This window comes from Tachypleus tridentatus, chromosome 6 (assembly GCF_004210375.1).
Source record: "Tachypleus tridentatus isolate NWPU-2018 chromosome 6, ASM421037v1, whole genome shotgun sequence".
NCBI classification, from domain to species: domain Eukaryota; kingdom Metazoa; phylum Arthropoda; class Merostomata; order Xiphosura; family Limulidae; genus Tachypleus; species Tachypleus tridentatus.
The window spans coordinates 94193272-94213932 of record NC_134830.1 but is presented as its reverse complement, the minus strand read 5'-3'; the positions used below and the strand labels follow the sequence as shown (position 1 = coordinate 94213932).

General features: G+C 32.6%; 1 protein-coding gene across 11 annotated transcripts in view; it reads left to right on the top strand.

Annotated features, from left to right (window-relative positions):
- Nucleotides 1–13488, top strand: part of Eogt (EGF-domain O-GlcNAc transferase) — a 66934-nt gene extending 53446 nt beyond the window's left edge. For 7 of the 11 annotated variants that reach the window (XM_076506259.1, XM_076506256.1, XM_076506257.1 and 4 more), the window contains 7 exons: nt 2678–2749; nt 3948–4034; nt 5089–5157; nt 6301–6387; nt 7041–7132; nt 11449–11551; nt 12084–13488. In XM_076506259.1, the coding sequence (XP_076362374.1) occupies nt 2678–2749; nt 3948–4034; nt 5089–5157; nt 6301–6387; nt 7041–7132; nt 11449–11551; nt 12084–12257 (684 nt within the window). In that variant the 3' untranslated portion in view covers nt 12258–13488. The remainder of the gene's footprint in view (nt 1–2677; nt 2750–3947; nt 4035–5088; nt 5158–6300; nt 6388–7040; nt 7133–11448; nt 11552–12083) is intronic. The other 4 variants (XM_076506265.1, XM_076506264.1, XM_076506266.1 and 1 more) reach the window with 2 other exon arrangements.
- Nucleotides 13489–20661: the final 7173 nt, after the last annotated feature.

The window sequence follows — 20661 nt, the reverse complement described above, 5'->3', positions numbered from 1 at the left end:
ATAATTGGAATGTTCTAGTTACATCATATTTTAGAAGAGAGAAGAATTTCTTTGTATGCTGAATCCAGTGATGGCAAGAAAACCCACTTGTAAAGAAATATATGTGTAAAAACAGCTGGTTTTGGTTGAGAAAAATTTTATGTAGAGGAGCGAACAACGTTTTGACCTTCTTTGGTCATCGTCAGGTTCACAAAGAAAGAAACGGGTAACTGACTGAAAGCTGACCACGTGTATGAAAGGGGGTTGTGTAACTGAGTGTAGGAATGTAGAGGGCAGGCTTAGATGTTTGATTATATTTAGTAATATAGGTATAAAGGTATTCCTTTGTGTTGGTGTATTTTGGGCCGAGTTGTTCTATAAGTAAGGCTTCTCTAATTTTGCGTTTCTTCATGTTTGTTTCTTTATTTAGTATTTGGGTGTTTTCTGTGGTTATGTTGTGTTTATTTGATTTGCACTGTTCGAAAACGTGTGAAGGTGATTTTTTGTGTTCTTTGAATCTGGTTTCCATTTTTCTACTTGTTTCTCCAATATAGGAGATGTGGCAGTTATCACATTGTATTTTATAAATAATGTTGGTGTGATGTTTGTCAGTGTATCAGTGTAGTTTTTACATAGTATAGACCTTAGTTTTGTGCCTGGTTTTTGAATAAATTTCGTATTAACTGGAATATCATAATCTGTTACTTGTTTTTGCCAAATGTTGGTTATTTTTCTGCTGATGTCGGGAATATGTGGTATGCAGCAGTATATGGTTTCGTGATTTTCTAATTCGTGGGATATATTTACTTTTACAAAAGTAAAAACTACACTGACAAACACCACACCAACATTATTTATAAAATACAATGTGATAACTGCAATGACTTCTATATTGGAGAAACAAGTAGAATAATGAAAACCAGATTCAAAGAACACAAAAAGACACCTTCACACATTTTTGAACACTGCGAATGAAATAAACATAACATAACATAACCATAGAAAAAACTCAAATACTAAATAAAGAAATAAATGCAAAATTAAAAAAGCCTTACTTATACAACAACTCAAGCCCAAAATAAACCAATACAAAGGAACACCTTTATACCTATATTAATATAATCAAACACCTAAGTATGCTCTCTACATTCCTACAATCAGTTACACAACCCCCTTCAAACATGTGGTCAGCTATTGGTCAGTTACCTCTTTCTTTCTTTGTGAACCTGACGATGACCGAAGAAGGTCGAAACATTGTTCACTCCTTTACATAAAAATTTTCTCAACCCAAACCAGCTGTTTTTATGTATATATGCTGAATACAGAATGTTTGTGCAATTGTACAAAGTGTCAGTTTTTGATATTTTAAGGCTTTATCCATGCTTAGAGTTTGCTACTGGAGAGATAAGTAGCTAAGTTTTCAGTTGTTTCTCAAGGAAAATGTGGAACCAGTCTTTAATTATCTAATTCAAGATTGATTTCATGAGAGGCATCAAAAGCTTTACCATTTTATCAACTCTCATCCAAACGTCATCCCTGCCCATTCCCTTCAAACCTAAATTTTTTTCTACAGAAGTTACTTTGACTTGTTGGGCAAATTTTGTTTGAAATGAATTTGTAAAGTAAAGCACAGTGGAACCTCATGTTTTCTTCTGGGTATCAGTAAATAGCATGTTTTACAAGATGTTTATCTTGATCTTGGACATGCTTTAGAAGTTTTTATATATTGTTTGTTACTTATGAGCATTTCTGCAGCTTCGTTATTCTTCATATTACAAAGTGTTTAAGGTATGAACAATAATACTGTAGAATGTTAATGTAGGTTAGGGTATATCCTTTATATAGGTGAAATTATTTCAACATCTTGCAGTATTTTTTTCCCTTGTACACTTGCTTGTGTTTGCCCTGTTGATTTTGTGGACAACTGGTGCTAATGTAAGAAATATAGAAATATAGAGCTCATGACTGGCTTATCATGTACATGATTTGAACTGTTATAGTAAAAGCTGAATGTGTACTTTTGTGCTACTTTCACCTTTTCATCAATATCAATTATTTTTTAATTCTGCATAGAAGTTAACACTCAATATTGGTTAAAAGTTGTAAAGCTGAATATGTACACTGGAAAACAGCCTTGATTTTTGGTTATTTTTAGTGATGTACTTCTAGCAAAACATTGTTTTGCTGCTCTGTCGACATAGTCATTAAACCTTCCATATGAAACACTTATATTTATTAGGTAATCTTCATTTCTGATGAATAAGTGGATGGGTTATTAGATTTTTTCTATTAAACCTTGAACTTTTGCTAGTTCTTGTGCATAAAACAAAACAAAATGTTTCTATTTCTTGTGATAGTATTGAAAACATGTTCTTTTTAAACTTATAGCTGAAGTCTGATTTTTATGTTACTTTTATTATTACAGAATAATCTGTATTATCCTTCATTGTCACCATAAACACAATTCACAACTATAGCACTGATTGTATCTGTTTTATATTTGAAGGCACTACATTACAAATAAGATTTGAAAATACCAGTCCACTTTGTGATTAGCTTTTAATCTTGTGGATATATTTTTTTTAAATTTTTACCATATAAAGCTTAAAATTAAATTTGACACTCTTTAACAAAGAAAATTAATTTTTAGTCTTAAGATAATACCAAGCTTTCATCAATCGATGGTTTATTTTTCTAGGTGTGTTTCATGGATGCTGTTTTTCCCTTGTTGCCAAGAATGATATTTGGAATGTATTACAATATGCCTTTGGTAATTTTTACAGTATTTTTTATAGTCAATTGTATGTTCACAAATGCCGTCATGCATATCTGAATGAATGTGTTGATTCTGTACTGGTTAACTTCTTATTGCAAAGGGCTGTGCTTAACTATTTAGTATATTGATGTAAATGTAGTTCAATGAATACAGAGATATTTTGTTTGTTTGTTTTATTGCAAAGCCACATAGTAGGCTATATTTGTCTACCAAAGTGGAAAACATGAAAGGACTAATAGCAATGAATGTCTGACTTATGAATCAACTTGGTGCCTCAGTTTTTCATGGTCCAAGTTTAATGCCAAAAATAATTCTTTTTTATATATATTTACATATAACATTTTGCATTACTCATTTTGATTGATCACCTAAATGATAATGATTTTAAAAATTTGATTATTGCTTAGATTTTTTGTACATATTTTTCTCTGGTTTGAATATTTATAAAATAAGCATTTTGTATTTTGGCTTATATCAGTAAACAGAAACTTGTATCACAAGAGTGAAATTGATCATTTTATACTTGATGCATAATACTAATTTATTCTACTACTTGAATAGAAAATAAACAAGAGGGAACCCTCGATAGATGTAACACTTGAAATTCTTTTAGGCAGGATTAAGGTGAATTAATCTATGAGACCTTTTTTACTTTTTTGTATTTTTGTGCACCAGCAATACCAAGCATCAGGCACACATATACCCAATTCATTTTTACTGGTCATCAGGATCCCTACTAGCATACCCTCAATTCTAATTCTTTTAGGCAGGATTAGAACAAATTAACCAATGAGACTTTATGTATGGTCAAATACATTAATCAAAAGTGATTAACCTCCTAAGTCCAAAACTGTAATTAGATCTCAAATCAATCAAGAAATGATAGAGCTATGGTTTAAAAATTTGTACTTGAACATCTCAGTGCTATTCCATGAGCTATTAGGCCATGGCTAAATATACAATTCAGTCCTATTTTTATGATTTTATTTGTTCTTGTTTAGGATAATACTTTTTAACTATTGTTATGGAAGGTATAATGGCCAATTTTGTTTAAAATAATAACCGTCTTTACAAGTTGTTAACATAGTGTGACAAAAGATTATTGTTTTTTCACAGTTAAAATTTAACTGTATTATTACTTTAGCTGTATTTAGCTTTAGATGTTAGATGTTTTTTTCTTCTTTTATTCTAGGTGCCTGGATGTCAAGGAAGTGGACTTTTTCATGCTTTTAATAGGCATATTATACACAGATTGGGGATCATACAACAAAGAAATATTGTAAGTTTTACTTTAATTCTATGGAGTTGTAAACTATGAATTTTTCTTAGGTATTTGTAAACACCTGATTTATAGGTACTAATAGATGTATAAAGTTTCTATTATCAAAGTTTTGAAGTTAACATTATTGCTATATGTTGATAGTTTTCTTATTTGGAAATATGCAACATTTTAATCACAATCGAGCATTAGAATAAAAATGTATGGAAGGAATAAATAATAACTGAAATAATTAAATATAAATTTTCTAATTATGCCTGTGCTCACTTGGGTGTCATAGTTTCTTTATTTCACCCTTTCATAACAATAAAATATCTTCATTAAAGTACATATATATATTTGGTAAAGCCTTAAAACTTTATGTGCAGATGTTCTACATTTAGTTAGTTGATGTTCTCGTAAACAGTATGCAAATGGTTATACGCTTTTGCTAATTATAATAATAAATATATTTTAAGCAAAGGTTACATATCACACCAGTTATTCTGTTGAGGGTTTTATACTTGTTTTACTTTACTTTTATATCATTGTGCATCATACTCATATTGGGTAATGGAACAGATATTTGTACAAGTTGATAAAGCTGTGGATTTATCTCCCTTGAATATTTGTAATTTATAATAGCTGATGTTAGTTATCTAAGCCTCTGGAGTTTCAAACTAGTAGTGTAATGCAACATTATTGTTACTTATGTCTTCTGCCAGCTTCAGAACTTAGTTATGATAAAACCAAACATTTTGTTTGACAAAACAATTTTTTTTTGTTCTTTGTTTTTATAAGTGTTTCTGTTTTTTGTTTGTTTTTTCATCCTTTCATTTGTTTCACTTGCTTGACAATTCTTAAGTGTCCTAATTGTCAAAAATTAATGTACCTGAATACCAAAGAGAAGAGATTCTCTTCAATGCTCCTTAAATTTTTTTCAAACCTATATAACCTATTTTATATTATTTCTAATTTTGGACTTAGTTGAAGTAGCAAGGTGGAAAATGTTTATAACTTTATAATATGACATTTTCAAAAAAATAGGCATGGTAATTTATTTTTATTTCTTTAGGAAAATAAAGTGAGGATTACTCTTCTGACAAGATCCACACAATATCGGAGAATTCTTAATGAAGATGAGGTAACGTATTCTCTATAATAGTCTTGATTCTGATTGGACCACTTAAGGATTACACAACTTTTACTCTTATGAGAATATTTAATGTTATGTTTCTTTAATTACAAGGATAATACCTTTCAGATAAATTAGCCTATTTTACTAGATTATCATAAATACAATTTTTCTGTATAACATATCAAAAACTGTTCCTTATTATGCCTAAATATTTGCCATTATTGATGTTTGAATAAACCCATGTTCATTTTACCTAAAATTATAAATATTTATTAATAAAATTTCTTATAAAAAAATTCCTCAAAGGTAACAATTTCATATAAAAATTATAGTATGTAATATAACCTATTTTAGTAATAAATCAAGCCTGTATAATACAGTTGCTTACATCTTTATTCTTCCATAGAATACCTGGCTGACTGGTTATTTAGAATAACCCTGTAAGAAGTTATATTTTTTTATATTTTAATAAGTGTATGATTTGGTTGGAAGGCATTGATGAGGTTGTAATGGAATGTCAAGTAATTGTAAGTGTTAAATGCCAAGAAATACTTTAATTACTAAGTTTTAAATAAGAAATGAGAAGTTTTAATATAATTAAACAAAAATAGTAACTTGTTAGTACCTTGTTTGCATTCCTTACAGTTATAATCGTTAAATCTCAGTATTGTTCAGGCCAATAGTATTGATGTAGACAAAATGAGAATATTGCACTCCAGACATAATTGACATTAATTTTTTTATAGCTTTATGCAAAAATGCATACACTACATTACAAGTGTTTCATACACTTCTAAGAAATATTATAAACTAAAAGGTGTTCAGATTTATTTTTTAGCCCTGGCATAGTAGCTCAGAGAACAAGTCAGGTGTTTTGTTGTTGTTTCCTCAAGTACAAACTTTTAGCTCATAGCTCCGTTATTTATTGACCAATTTGAGATTTTATTACAGTTTTGGACTCAGGAGGTCAAACCACTTTGATTGACATGTTTGACCATGCTCAAGGTCTCATAGATTGTTCTAACTCTGCTTAAAAGTATTTCAAAGTAATATGACTATTGAGGATTCCCTCTTGTTTTTACAAGCAGAAGATTTTGATAAAATCACTTTCCATTTGACTTTTTTTAATTGTTTGCATTAATCTTTCAGCTCATCAAAGCTTTAGAAAAAATATCAGAATGCACTGTACAAAAAGTCAACTTTAATGGAAGAATACCATTTATTGAACAACTAGAGGTAAGATTATAAATGTTGAAAGAATTAATTTTTAGAAATAAGATAAATGTTTCAAAATATGAGTCATCTGAAGAAGCTATCAAGGTACAGGGCAACATGAGGTGATGAAAACATTAACTGATTAAATTTAAAACAATTTTATTTTAGGCTAATCACCAACAGTAATAATAAATGTGAGTTTGCACCATGAAGAGTGATTCCAGTGATAAGTATGTGGACTTAAAATGCTAAAACTCAGGAGTTTATTTCTTATGGTGGACAAAATACAGATAGTTCTACACACAAAAAAATAAGCAGCTTGAATAGAAGTTGGTATTGCAGAATTTTGTTTAATTTGTATTTGCTGCAACTTTAGGATTGCTACTTTCATAAATCCTCATCTGGTCTAACTATGAAAAATTTCCCACCCTATGAAGAATTTGTAAATGTGGTTAAAAGCTTGTACAAAAGCTTTTAGCAGTACAAAAGATTGTAAAATATTGTCTGTATTTTTATTAACATATAATATTAAAGATTAACTGAGAAATGTATATTGTCACTAAACTACATTCATCATGAGATAAGTATACATACAGAAACTAATCATAACTATTGTTTTAGGTGTTATGATTTCTTTGGAGATTTTGGAAGCTATAACATTTTATATATTTCAGATTAGCCATAACTCAGATGTATTGATTGGCATGCATGGAGCAGGGTTAACACACATGCTATTCCAGCCAGACTGGGCTGTTATTTTTGAAATGTAAGTTTTACTGTCATAGCAGTTTTAGTAGTTTTAAATATATTATAGCAGTATTTGAGTTGCTGTTGAGGACAGTTAGTATTCCAATATGGTACATTACTTCCTCTCACATGTATAGCTATTCTTGTTCATTGCTGCCCTTTACATGCAAAATTGTTTTCACATGCCACAAGCTTTGAATTCCCATGTAACCCCCAATCAGTGTGGTTCACCTCTACTTCACATATAAATTATCATGTGACAACCCTCTATAAATAGGAGTGAGACAGACTCCTGTTCCATGTGACTCCATCTGTTTCATTGTGTTGAACTATCACTTCTCATTAGCAGTGATATAGTGCAGACATTTTTTAATTGTGCTGTATTCATTTTTTTCTTTAAATTTTCTGTAAAGTAGTGATTTCATTTAATTATTTTGTTATGGTTTGTTTTCCATATTTTTGATGCAATAGCTTACCTTTGTTTGTTTGTTTTTTCTCTCTCTCTTTTTTTTTTTTTTTAGTTCTTCACCATTTGCAATGAATTCTGAAGTTTGTGTCACCACTTTAGATTTTCTTCCACCTAATCCCAGTGCACTTAAACAGGTTTCAGGTCGAGGAATCTTGATTGAGGAATTTTCAGATGCAAGTTGTAGGGAGATTGATTGTTATATGAGTTGACCTTCTTTATTGCTTGACTTCCTCATCAATCTGCCAAACCTGATGAGAATTTTGAGACTTTTTTCCCTCACCTAATTATGCTATGGCTTCCCGAATCTCTTCTCCAGAATCTGGTAGGCTGCTGTCAGTCTTTTCAGATATTCCATCAGGTGTGTTCTGTTTATCCACTTCTCCATTTTATTATGATTCTATTCCTTCCCTATTACATGACTCTCCTTCCTTAGAGTGTTTTGCTTTCCCCTCCTTTTAACATAAAGTTTTATGCTTAGTATTTCATTTCTCAACTGAGAGTGGGTGGTAATGTGCCTTCAGATCATAATGCCTTGGCTTATTCTTAGACTGATCAACCTTTTCTCAACTTCCAACAGTTGGAGTCACTTGTGCCTGTATGGGAGCAAGCCCTGAAGAGCCTATCCATTTATCCCAAACACAGTTTTCCTACCTTTGTCTTACCCTTACTGCTTGCCAACAGTACTTTTCTGCCATAGATTTTCTTTTTTGAGGTACTCCATTGATCTCCTAAGGGATTTTTAATGGATACCTTATTGGTATCTGGTGATCTGATATATTTACCATCAACATTTCAAACACACTGTACCATTCCACATATGCTCTCCTTTATATGGATTGTTTTTTCCTCTCCAAAACTTTTATGGCTCGTGAGGGACATTCTTCCTTCTCATTTATTTCACTTTTATCCTTATCTCACCTTTATTCCAGTTAAAATCCGTATTACCTTCTTTGTCCGGTATGTGCTCTTTGTTGTTACTTTTCTCACTAACCTCCTCCTACCCTTACCAGGTGAGCTCAGCAATTTATTCAGTTGGCGTATTCCTCTGTGTCTCCTTCCTCTCAAAGTATGTTCCAGGTGTTGTTGCATCAGGTCTGGCATCTTATCTTTTCCCTGGCATCTCACCTTTGTCGTACATTAGAGGAAATTCTTCAGTCATGCATTTGGACTACACTGCATACATTTATCTCCTATTTTCATTGGGTGGCTGTTTCTTTCTTGTCAGGGTACCATTCTTCTAACATCAGTGTGTCTGTGATTAGGTGAGTTGTCTTTTCTATAATTTTTCATTTCAGTGGCATGTCCTTTTTTCATTTATTATCCTGCTTGGTGGGAAGCATTGTCTATCTTTTCTAAAATCCATGCTGTAAGACCAAATTTTATACCTATGGCCTATAATGCACACTGTTGAGACGGGGTGTTCCACAAGATCTCTTCGTAGGCTTCCTCTCATTATTTTTGCTTTTTGATATGCCCATTTCCAACTGTAGTCACTCATGGATTTACATAGGTAAAGAAAAAGGGGATACCTGCTCACTCTTACCATTCCTTCAATTGAATAAATCACGGGTGGTCTACTTTTCAAAATAGGGATTTTTTATGGTCACTCATTGCACTGTATCTAGCGTTGGCATTATTTTGTACTCTCCACTGAATATTTTCCCCTATTGTGCTTCTAGTAGAGTATGGGAATATTGCTACTTTTCGGTTCCAAGCCACTGGGATGGTGGATCATAGAAGAGTCCACTTCAGTGTGACTGGCTTTATTCAGTGTTGTTCTGCTGGTGTAGATGTTGTTTAGTCCTCTAATATTGAGCTCTGTGCAGTGGGTTCTGGAGGTTGATGCTGCTCCCATTTTCTATGCAGTTCTATCCAAAGGGTGTGATTATTTACATTTTCCAGATGCAATACATTTCCTTGCACTGGGACCTATAAGATTGTGGTGCGCTTCAACTTCTGTGCAGTTTTATCTGAGGGATAATGTTTCACATGTATATAAATAAATATGTTCCACCTATGTGCAATGGGTCCTGGAGTTTGATGTTGCACATAGCTTATGTACAGTTCAGAAGGGTGAGGTTGCTTATATTTTATAGATACAGACCATTTCCATGCAGTGGGACCTTAAAGGTTGCATTTCCACTCCATTCTTTGTATGGTCCTATACTTAGGAAGATGTTGCTTACCTCCTTGACTGGGATCCCACATACTCCCATACCTAAATGTTAATTCCTAGTGAGTGGTTTTGGATTACAATTTGATCAATTAACATAAATATTCACAAATTAGTTGGTTGTGTTTCCTTTTCCTCACTCAGTTTGCCTCATGATCTCCACCTACATTCAGTGGGTCACAGAAGTTGATAATGAATGCATATTTTCTGCAGTTCTTTCTGGAGGGTGAGGTTGATGTATATTTCTAGTGGTGATCCATTTCCATGAGGTGGTACCCATAGGGTGGCATTGCACTCTGGCTTTTGTACAGTCCTATCTGGAGAATAATGTTGATTGGGACTACAGTTCTCCCTTTTGTGTTCCATTTCAAATAGTTTTCACTGTCTGCAGCTGATGCTTCACTGTGGGGTACCAATCTGAATTTGATGTAACCTGCCACATTGACACGTCTCTTCGTACTGTCATTCAGATGTTAGGTTACTGGATGTATGGTGTTTGTAGATTTGTGAATGTGTGCTCTCTTTGAAGATTGATCTGCACAGTATATACTCTATTCTAGGTAATTTCAGGTAAAGATGGTGTAGATCCTCCTCATACTACTGATGAGAGATTCTATTCCCAATACTGCTTGGTTTTGGACTGAAATTGACTGGCCATGGACAGTCTGTCATCCCTAGTCACTCTACACCTTGAAGCACATCAATATTAGCTTTCTCCACACTCTTGTCTGAAAATGGTTCTTCTACAGTCTTTTTTTTATACCAGATTGAGATTTTTGTATACTTTGGTTTGGGTTCCAATCCACCCAGTTTTCTCTCCCTTTTTGGTTGTACTCCTCTCACTTTCCATACTGGGCACAAAATATACCTTGAACATAAGTGGTGCAGTATCTTACGTTTATCTACCAGTAGGGATCACACTTCAGGGATGTTCTGCAGATGCTTCCAAAGAATACTTCTTTCTATCTGTCATACTAGTCTCTAAGCCTGTTTAATGTGGGATTATAGCTATGCATGTGAGAACAGGTGACGTACCATATTGGAAGTTGTTATTTTCATATACTGAAAATATACTTACAGTAGATACTTACTTGCTATCACACTTCCCTAATCTTGAATAGTAGTTTGGTAGAATTGAATAGAGGGGATCACATGCATCAGGAAGGTGTATCACACTCCTGTTGTTGGAGGTTTGTTTCATGATGATTTATATACAAGATGCAATTGAACAACATTGAATGTGGGGTATGGGAGAGTTCAAGACTTGGGGAATGTGAAAATAAGCTTGCATATTGAGGGAAGAACTAAACAGGAATGGCTATACAGGTGAGATGAAGTACCTATCAGAAATGTGTTTTCAGTGTTTAAAAATAACTTTTGAATAAAAATTATTAGAGTATTTAATTTTTTTAAATTTTAGGCTTAAAAATTTCTGGGCTTAGAAAATGCCTTTATTGACTGAAATGATTGAAAAGGGTGTTGTCTTATTTTTGGTTCTGATGTAGATAATAGTAATGAAAATATTATTGAACCTGTAAATCATAATGCAAAATTATATTTAGTTTTTGGTAAAAGAGGGTATTTTCCTTCAACTTATGAAATAATTAACAATCTACATCTAAAGGTTAGCTTTTTTAATGTGAATTATCGTTTGTTGTTGAATGCACAACATATCCTAATAAAATTTTTCCAGCTTCAATTGTGAAGATGAGAACTGTTACAGAGATCTTGCCAGGTTACGAGGACTTAAATACATCACCTGGGAAAAAAGAGACAAGCTCTTTCCAGAGGATAAGGTAATTATACTAACTGTATTCTTACTTGTTGAAAATAATATTTTAACTTGTGCAATTGAAACCAACTTGAATCATACTTTCCTTAAAATTTCTGTTTTAATTAACTTTAGTTATAAATTGTAAGTTTGGAAAATGTTCTGACACATTCCAAATAATAAAATCACCATGAAATCTATATTTAAAAAAATATTTTTTTTGAATACTAGTTGCCTTGAGTTGCAAAATCATAGTTCTGTGGAGTAGAAAATGAGAGTAAGATCAAAACAAAACTTAATTTCATTTCAGACAAATTTAGATGAAATTTAACTGTCTACTACAGAAAGAGATTGTACAAAGATAAAGCTTACATTAAACTGGTTAATGTCATTTCAAAGGTTAAAAATCACATAGGCAAAATATTTGAAAATATTTAAATATTTTATATAAGATAGTAAAGTCCAGTTTTGCAAAGGTTTGTTGACATTGTACAGTTAAATGAAAAGATTTTTATAAATGTGTTGTATGAAAGTCTTGTTTTTCTCTTCTTTTGTAGGGTCATCATCCCACTCTTGGAGCACATGCCAAGTTTACAAATTATGCCTTTGATGTAAAAGAATTTATACGATTGGTTAATATAGCAATACATCATGTTAAAAACCACCCTAGTTTTCAAAACAAACACAATATAACAAAATCAAAAAGTTCTCCAAGTCATACTGAATTATAGTTTAGATATTAACTCTGTGCCTTTGTGCACCTCACAAATTATTAAACTGTATGCATAGTGCATACTTAACAACATATATTTATAAAAGAAAAAGAAACTGTTGAGGTTTTTTCTTTTTTACAGCTGAATACATTTTTACCCCATGTTCCATTATTTAAAAATTTAAATGTTTAATATAAGTATTACATTTAACAACAACAGAATTGAAGAAAGTTCAGAGCCTACATAATTTAATTTGACTTTTCTTGTTTGTTCTGTTTATTTGTACTTGTATCTTTTTAATGTGTTGGTTGCATTTTTAGAATTTTTTATCAAAACAACTCACACACATTAGAGGAATATTAGAAACAGTAATAGGTAAATTTCTAAGGAAAATTTTGATTGATTTTATTTTCTTTAAGAAAAACTTTTGGAGAAAAAGATAAATAATTAAATTTCATCAGATGGATCTTTTAAAGGCTTATAAATGTTGAAAGTTACCATATACTATGTTATTCAGGTCTCTTATTAAAAATAAAGTAACTCATAAATTAATCAGTGATTAGCTTACCAGGCTCTGAATCTGCAGGCCTTCTCACATCCTACTAGCATTTTGCATCAAGTGGCATGGATACCCATTTCATTCTCTTGCTACTTGGGGCTGTGAGAAGGCTGAATAGATACAGAAGTAAGTAATGTCATTTGTGTTTGGTTTTCATATAGAGATTTTTCTTTCTTATGTTGCATTAAGTTACATCAGGTGCTTGATGTAGCAACTGGCCTTTGTATTTGTGGATTCATACCTGTTATAAGATTCTGCATTTTGCTTGTCATGGCTGGTGTTCAACTTGTTGAAAGTCTTTCTGAATGGTCCTTCTGCCTCAAGTTGACTCATATTCCTGTGTATTTTTTCAATGGAATTAAGTACAAGAGATATTCCCATCTTGAATAGACCTTTATGATTGGAGTGTGTGAATATTTTCTTCCCAAAAATACATATGTCATGATATTGCACTGTGACTTTATATCAGCTGTGGTTTTCATGTGACGTGCTGTTTGAATATTCAAAATTGTTTCGGTATAACATACTTAACCTTTTTTAACCCAACTACAGCTTTTTGCTGAATGTGTTGTTTTATATATGTACATCTTTTACAAAAGTGTATGTGATATTTACATTGTTTTTTTCATGTGGTTGTATTGAAGGTTTACATACGTAATTCACAATAAAGTACCGTTCTCTTAAGACAAACATTATCTACTGTTTTGTACTAATTGGTTCATTCCTTATTCCTATTATAAAAGAAAACAAAAACATTATGTTGTAAAATAATAAAACTTTCCATCAGTAAAAACATTACCATTCAAAACTGAGAAATTTTACTTGTTTGCAACATCTTGGATCTCCTGGTAACTCAATGGTAATTCTAAGGGTTTACAGTGCTAAGTTTTCATACCCAAAGTGAACAGTGTGTGTATTTAATAATTAAAAAAAAAAAACATTTTGGTATTGCAACACTTAAAGTAAAATTTTTCTTTTCATTGTTACTCTTATATTTTTATTTTGGTTACAACTGAATTATATACAAAACAATCTAGTTTCATCCACTTTTATACAACAGAAATTAATGTTTTTTCTTTAAATTACTATAATTTTTTCAGTCATTGCTATTGTAAGGATTGTCTTACTACAAAAATTATCAACCAAATTTGCTTATGCAAAAAGTAAACTGCAATTTATTGATAGAACCAACAAGATTAGGCTCAAAAACAGCAGGTTAGCAGGAGTACATGTCAAGGGAGAAATCACATTGTGAATGTACAAGTGGCATCCTGTGATGTACAGTGAGCTTGATCCAGTGTGTTTTTGCTGTTTGCTGTGATGCTAGAATCAGTATGTTGTTTCTTACTGAGAAAGCAGACTACACTTCCTGATAACAGTTGACTATCCAAATAATAGCATAATTCTAGGGATGATCTGTACATATTAAGTTTTGGCTATTTAGCTTTCCACTAAAATAGTCATCAGCACAGTAAGAGAAGCATGAGATGCCATAAGTAGCCTCACTATGATTTCTTCCATTACAAACACATCCAAACATGAATATACATCTGCAGGAAACTCTCAGACTGGTTTCTGACTGCACAATCAGTTTGTATTCAACACTGTGACAAGAACTTGGAGAGTTACTACTGAGTATTTTTTCTCAAATGCATGTGTATATTATGTTAGAAATAATGTGCAGATAGCCATTTTGTAGTATAACAATTTTATTCTTGAGCTACTTACACAGTGAAGAAGATAATTCCACCTTAGTGTAGTAGAATAATTTTCCTGTGAAAGGTGTCAATGAAGAATTCTATAGACATCTACTAAGGACTAGTCTTTATTGACCAGTGGTGCATATGTGTAGGAAGGCCGGACATAGCCAGGGTCACAGGTTCCATTCTCCATCACACCAAACATGCTCGCCCTTTCAGCCATGGAGACATAATGTGATGGTCGATCCTGCTATTAGTTAGTAAAAGAGTAGGCCAAAAGTTGTTGGTGAGTGGTAATGACTAGTTGCCTTCCCTCTAGTCTTACGCTGCAAAATTAGGGACAGCTAGCTCAAATAGCCCACATGTAGCTTTGTGTGAAATTGAAAACATTACTAAAAAGCATACATTTTATGAGGTTACCAAATGTCATGGATGACAAGTGTATTCTGGAAGATTTGATCCTATTGTAATATGAATACAGTGATTAGTTCTTTCAGTCTAGGTCAAATCTTCCTTTGAGATAGAAGTTCTGTCCTCCTTTCATGTACAGTTGAGTTAGCTTTAAAGAGTTTCATATTTGTCATGTTTACATACAGATAATTATCTGTTCTTCACATTGTTTTTCAAGTTCCACTCTTATTTTACTAAACTTGTAATAAGCTAGCATATCATACTTCTTACTATCTTCTATTTCCAATATGATTTAACCCTACAAGTATTATTCAGGTTCTTACTGGGCCCTATCTGTTTTTGAAACATGTTTTTCTGAACCATTTAGGTACATATTACTTGTGGGACCATAATGAGATAGAGTTACCAAAAAAAAAAAGAAATACCATCAATACTATTCAGTTCAGTTTGGGGTCAAAGATGAATTAAATGAGGGAGAAACTTTATATCTTGGAATAAATGACTAGCTATCACATATTTTATTTCATTAAGTTATACAGACATAATGTATAATTATCTGTGCTCTGCCTACTAAAGATATCAAAATCCCATTTTTACCTGTGTAAGCCCTCAAACTTATCACTGAGCCACCAGGGGGCAAGGGAAAAATTATTCACCAGCCTGAAATGGTATTAAGAGCATAAAACTAAATAAACCTCAGTTTTAACTTAAAAAAGGCAATAGTAGCTTTATTAATAAAATTAACATTCTCTGGTTAAACTTATCCATTAAACCAAAAGTTAAGAAAATGTGTAGTTTTTATGAATGTGCAATTTTTTGTTAGTTTTAGGGAGTATAAAATATCTTTTCTTATGTTACTATAAAGTTAACTGCAAGTTTATCATAATTCATATAATTAAATAAAAATCCACTCATTCTTTGATCACAATTAAATTTATCAATAACTATTATGGTCCAACAGCTTTATCACCCATGATATCTTTGTATTGATTAACATTATATGTATAATATTGCACCACAATAAAACCAATAACTATTGTAATCATACAAGAGGGAATTCTCAATAACCATGGCACTCATCATTCTTTTAGACAGGATTAGAATAAATTAGTGTGTGAGACATTTTTCGTCTCTTTTATAAGCTATATTTTTGTGCAACAGTAATGGGATGTGCCTATATTCAGTTTGATTTTATTTCTCATCAGGATCTTTACCAACCTGCCCTCAAATTCAAATTATTTTAGGCACATTTAGAGTAAATTAACCTTGGGCATGGTCAAATACACCATTTGAAAGGGTTTAACTTCCTGAGTTCAAAACTGTATTTGGATCACAAATCAGTGGAGAGATGACAGCAATATACTAAGAGTTTGTACTTGAAAAACTAAAAACCATTTATGAAATGTTACATCATGGCTAATAATGTTTTACTGATTTCTCGGTTAAAATAACTTAATTTCACTTCTCTGTACTTAGTTTAGAATATAATTTAATGATGTATTATTTACCTTTTTTTCATATATACATTTTTGAGAAGGTGTTATGACATCCTTGTTAAATAGTTATAAACAATTTGCTTTAGAAGAAGGTAACATGGTAACGACTGTTTTATATAATCATATAGCAGTTAGATACTTCTACCGCTTGGTATGATTGAATGCTCTCTCTTTTAAACCTTTTATTTAGAATAGATACCAAAGTAGTTGATCAGTAGATTTTGGGATACCTTACCTCGACTATTTGTCTAACTTGAAAGTATGTATCATTTTGTTCTCTTTATTTATGTCTTAATAATTGGAAAGGCTCTTTTTCAACTTAACAGTCAGTTACTCAAAATAAGATCAGCCAATAAAAGACATAAATAAACACATACACATTGTCATATTAACAAAGATTTCTCTCTTATTTGTCTTTTTGGGTATTCTTTCTCTGTTATCTGTGTTCAATTTATTCTATGTGTAAAATATTCAAAACCTGTTTTATTGTGGAGATATTTTACTTTGTTGGAGATCAGTACATAATTTAACTCCTGTATGGTTTTCCTGGTGATCTGGAACATAGAATAGCAAAGAAGATTCATGATTGTATCAAGTATGCCAAATGTCCTAAGGCTTAATGGGATAGTCTTTTTAAGGCACCATAGTGTGCATTACCAAGCTCAGGCATCATAAGATTCTTGTTGAAGTCAATCATAACCATGAACAGTAACAAAATGTACATGATACATGAGGTTTAGCATGATTCCTCACAATAATATGAAACAGAAAAGGTGGCATCTTGCTGTGGTCTAGTGGGATAAAAAGTAGAAGCCTTCCATGCAGGTAAAGCATGCTGACAATGTTCGTAAATTATATCCAGTGGCCAAATAAATTGTGGAATGTAATGATTGTGATGGTGTATGCCAACTCATCCCATTATGTTTTTCACCTGAAGATGTCACATTTGTAAGAACATACACATCTCTGAATTTTTGAAGACAAGAGACTCCCCTAATTGTATAATGTCTCTCAGCTATGGACTGGTAGAGAAGCTGGTAGCAAATTATTGTCAACACCACTACTTAACCATGGTGGCAACGTGAAACAGGTGAACCCCTGTTCTGAATGGCAACAAGCTAGACAAAACTGAAGGAACATGGTGAGGAAATATAGTTTCTTTCTAATATGAGTTCAGTCATAGATATCTTTGAGGTGAACCTACTGTAAATTTTGTCAGCCAGGTCTATTTGTGCAATATTTGAACTGTAGTTCTCTAACAGAGTTATCCAGTGCTAACTGTATTATGTTTAAGAACAGTAATAATGTATATATCTTCATAGGAAGGTATGTATTAATCCCTTTCCATCTGATACAGTGATAAAACTAATGTATGAAACACGATTTTCTCTCTAGAAATCTGTGTTTACTTAAAAGGTGATCTGTCTAAGCATTAATGCTCTATTAGTGTTAGTTAGACTGTAACTATGGACATTTGGCTATTCAGCTTCCAGCTGAAATGGTCATCACAACATAAGTATAATATAAGTGACATCAAATAGCCAAGTGGTTAAGTGTTACAGTCACTATGTTATGTTCAAGATGGTGCATGCATCTTTCAGAGAACCTGCAGTCTAGCAGAGGATTATGCATACAGTCTGTACTTAAAACAGAAACAGTAAGTTGGCAAGTTTCACATAGAGTTTAGTGATGTGTCTGGGGAACCAGTCTAAGTAAACAACCATGTAGATATTATTGGAGTCCCAGGATTTTTGGCATTGAAAGAGAATGAATACTAAAGAAAGAAGTTATTTAACCTTCAGAGAGAGCATGATTATCTCTAGTAATAAATGTTGTAAGAAGAGGAAAAGAACACCAAGTTTCTATGTGAAATTAAAAGGGGTGAATGTGTATCAGCACTTTTCCTCTAACAAACACAGATGAAAATATGTATGCATCAACAGAAATTCTTTGGTTTGACATGCTAGATTTGGTTACTAGCAATTCAAACTGATATAATGAAGGTAACTTCAAACAGTTTTCAACACTGGAAGAACTTTAAGGAATTTTATGTCATTCTATTCAGTTTTTGTAATGTGCCTGCTACTTTTGAGAGATAGGTGGAGCCTACACACAAGATTACTGCAATTGGAGAAGTGTTGCTTTTTTATATGTGAATAACATACTCCTCTTTAATCACTTTTTCTAGTCACCAATGAGAATATTCACTCACCACATTTAGGCTCGATGTTAACCTGGAAAGTGCATGGAAGTGGAATTTCTTGGCTACATATTTGTTAGACATAGAACGTCCCCTGATCATCTGAAGAGCAGTCCTGGTTTTTAATAAATAAGAAATATGTAAACTTTTTTATTTATATCATTTTAACAATGTGTGTTTTGTTTGTTTGTTGTTTTTTTGTTTTTGGTATGTTGTCTAAAATAACCACACCACTGTCTGCATTGGCTAAAAGTTGATTGGCATGCTTTGTGTACACATCATATTGTGAAGATACATTCAAATCTTTTAAAGTGTACTTTATTAGAACACAGATGTTGGTTTTCATAATTGAGATTGTTTATTCATTCTGTATACAGATGCCAGTGACATTATAATTGGTGCATTTGTGTCACAAGTGCAAGACTTTAAGGAATATAATATTGCATGTGTAAGTCATACAGTGAGTGCCAATAATGTATAACAAAAAAATAATTGATATACAGTTTTATTATCTGTGAAATAATAGTGTCACTGCTGAGATGATAAATTTTACCATTTAATTGAATCATGTATTGCTGAAAAGGCTATGAAACCTGGAAGGTATGGTTGCTCATTCAGTGAACAAGGCTGTTATTAGTACAATTTCATGATACAACACTGCATCAGTGAGTAGTATAGAAAAAATAATGGACACTCCTGTCAGATTAAATCCATTGTAGCAACAGCAATATAAGCAGTTACAATTGTGCATTTTGATAGACAACATGTACAACCACTTTGATAAGATAAACTTAATACACCAGACATAGCTTGAGTACTGTTTGTCATGAAACAAGAAATTATGCACCTATCACAAAGTGGAGCAACATCTGATATTTATATAGTTAGTTATGAGTGGAGTATGGCATATTATTCATCATTATGAGTCTCTTAGACATGGTAGCTAACTTGTAAAGCAGTTGGTGATCTCAAAGCTCTAAGACAAGGGATACTTCATACTTTACATAATGCAAAAAAGTGGATGACACCAGGGAATAGTATGCACCATTTCCAGTGCATGGAAACATTTTCTGACCACATTTCCATATAAACACTTAAGAGTGCTATAATAGATATTGTACCACAGATGCTATCCAGAGGAGAACTGGCTATGTCAAAGAAAGCTTCAAAAAAAGCATTGGGTTTGTGTGTACGTTATTTCTCGAAAACCATTGTAAGACAATGATTACGCGAATAATGTCATTTTCCAAGATTAGTTCTTAAGTCACGCTCAAGTTTTAAAAGTAAAGCTGATATTATATACAGATAATTTGTTTTTAAAGAGAGCTAATATACCTCTTTTTGGATGGCCAGGTGGGTTACGGCGTTCGACTTGTCATTTGAGGGTCGCGGGGTCGAATCCCCGTCGCACCAAACATACTCGTCCTTTCAGCCGTGGGGGCATTATAATGTCACGGTCAATCCCACTATTCGTTGGTAAAAGAGTTGGCGGTGGGTGGTGATGACTAGCTGCCTTCCCTCTAGATTTACACTGCTAAATTAGGGACGGATAGCGCAGATAGCCCTCATGTATCTTTGCGCGAAATTTAAAAAACAAATAAACCATCATCATACAGATTTTTCACAAAACATCATATGTACTTTTACATAAGTGAATCATTTTAATTAAAATTGTATTACATTTGGTATGGTTAGAATGCCAACAACCACTGGCTATAGATTTCTCTAGACCAGTACGAGAGAAAGTCATATCGATCATTCAAGAACCAACAAGAAACACACCGCTAGTATATAAACGGTTAAAAACCGCTTGTTTGTTTGTTTTGGAATTTCGCGAAAAACTACTCTAGGACTATTTGCGCTAGCCGTCCCTAATTTAGCAGTGTAAGAATAGTGGGATTGACCGTAACATTATAACGCCCCCATGGCTGGAAGGGCGAGCATGTTTGGTGTGACGGGGATTCGAACTCACGACCCTCAGATTACGAGTGGAATGCCTTAATCCATCTGGCCATGCCGGGCTATTAAAAAGCCTCAAAACGTGTCATATCCGTAG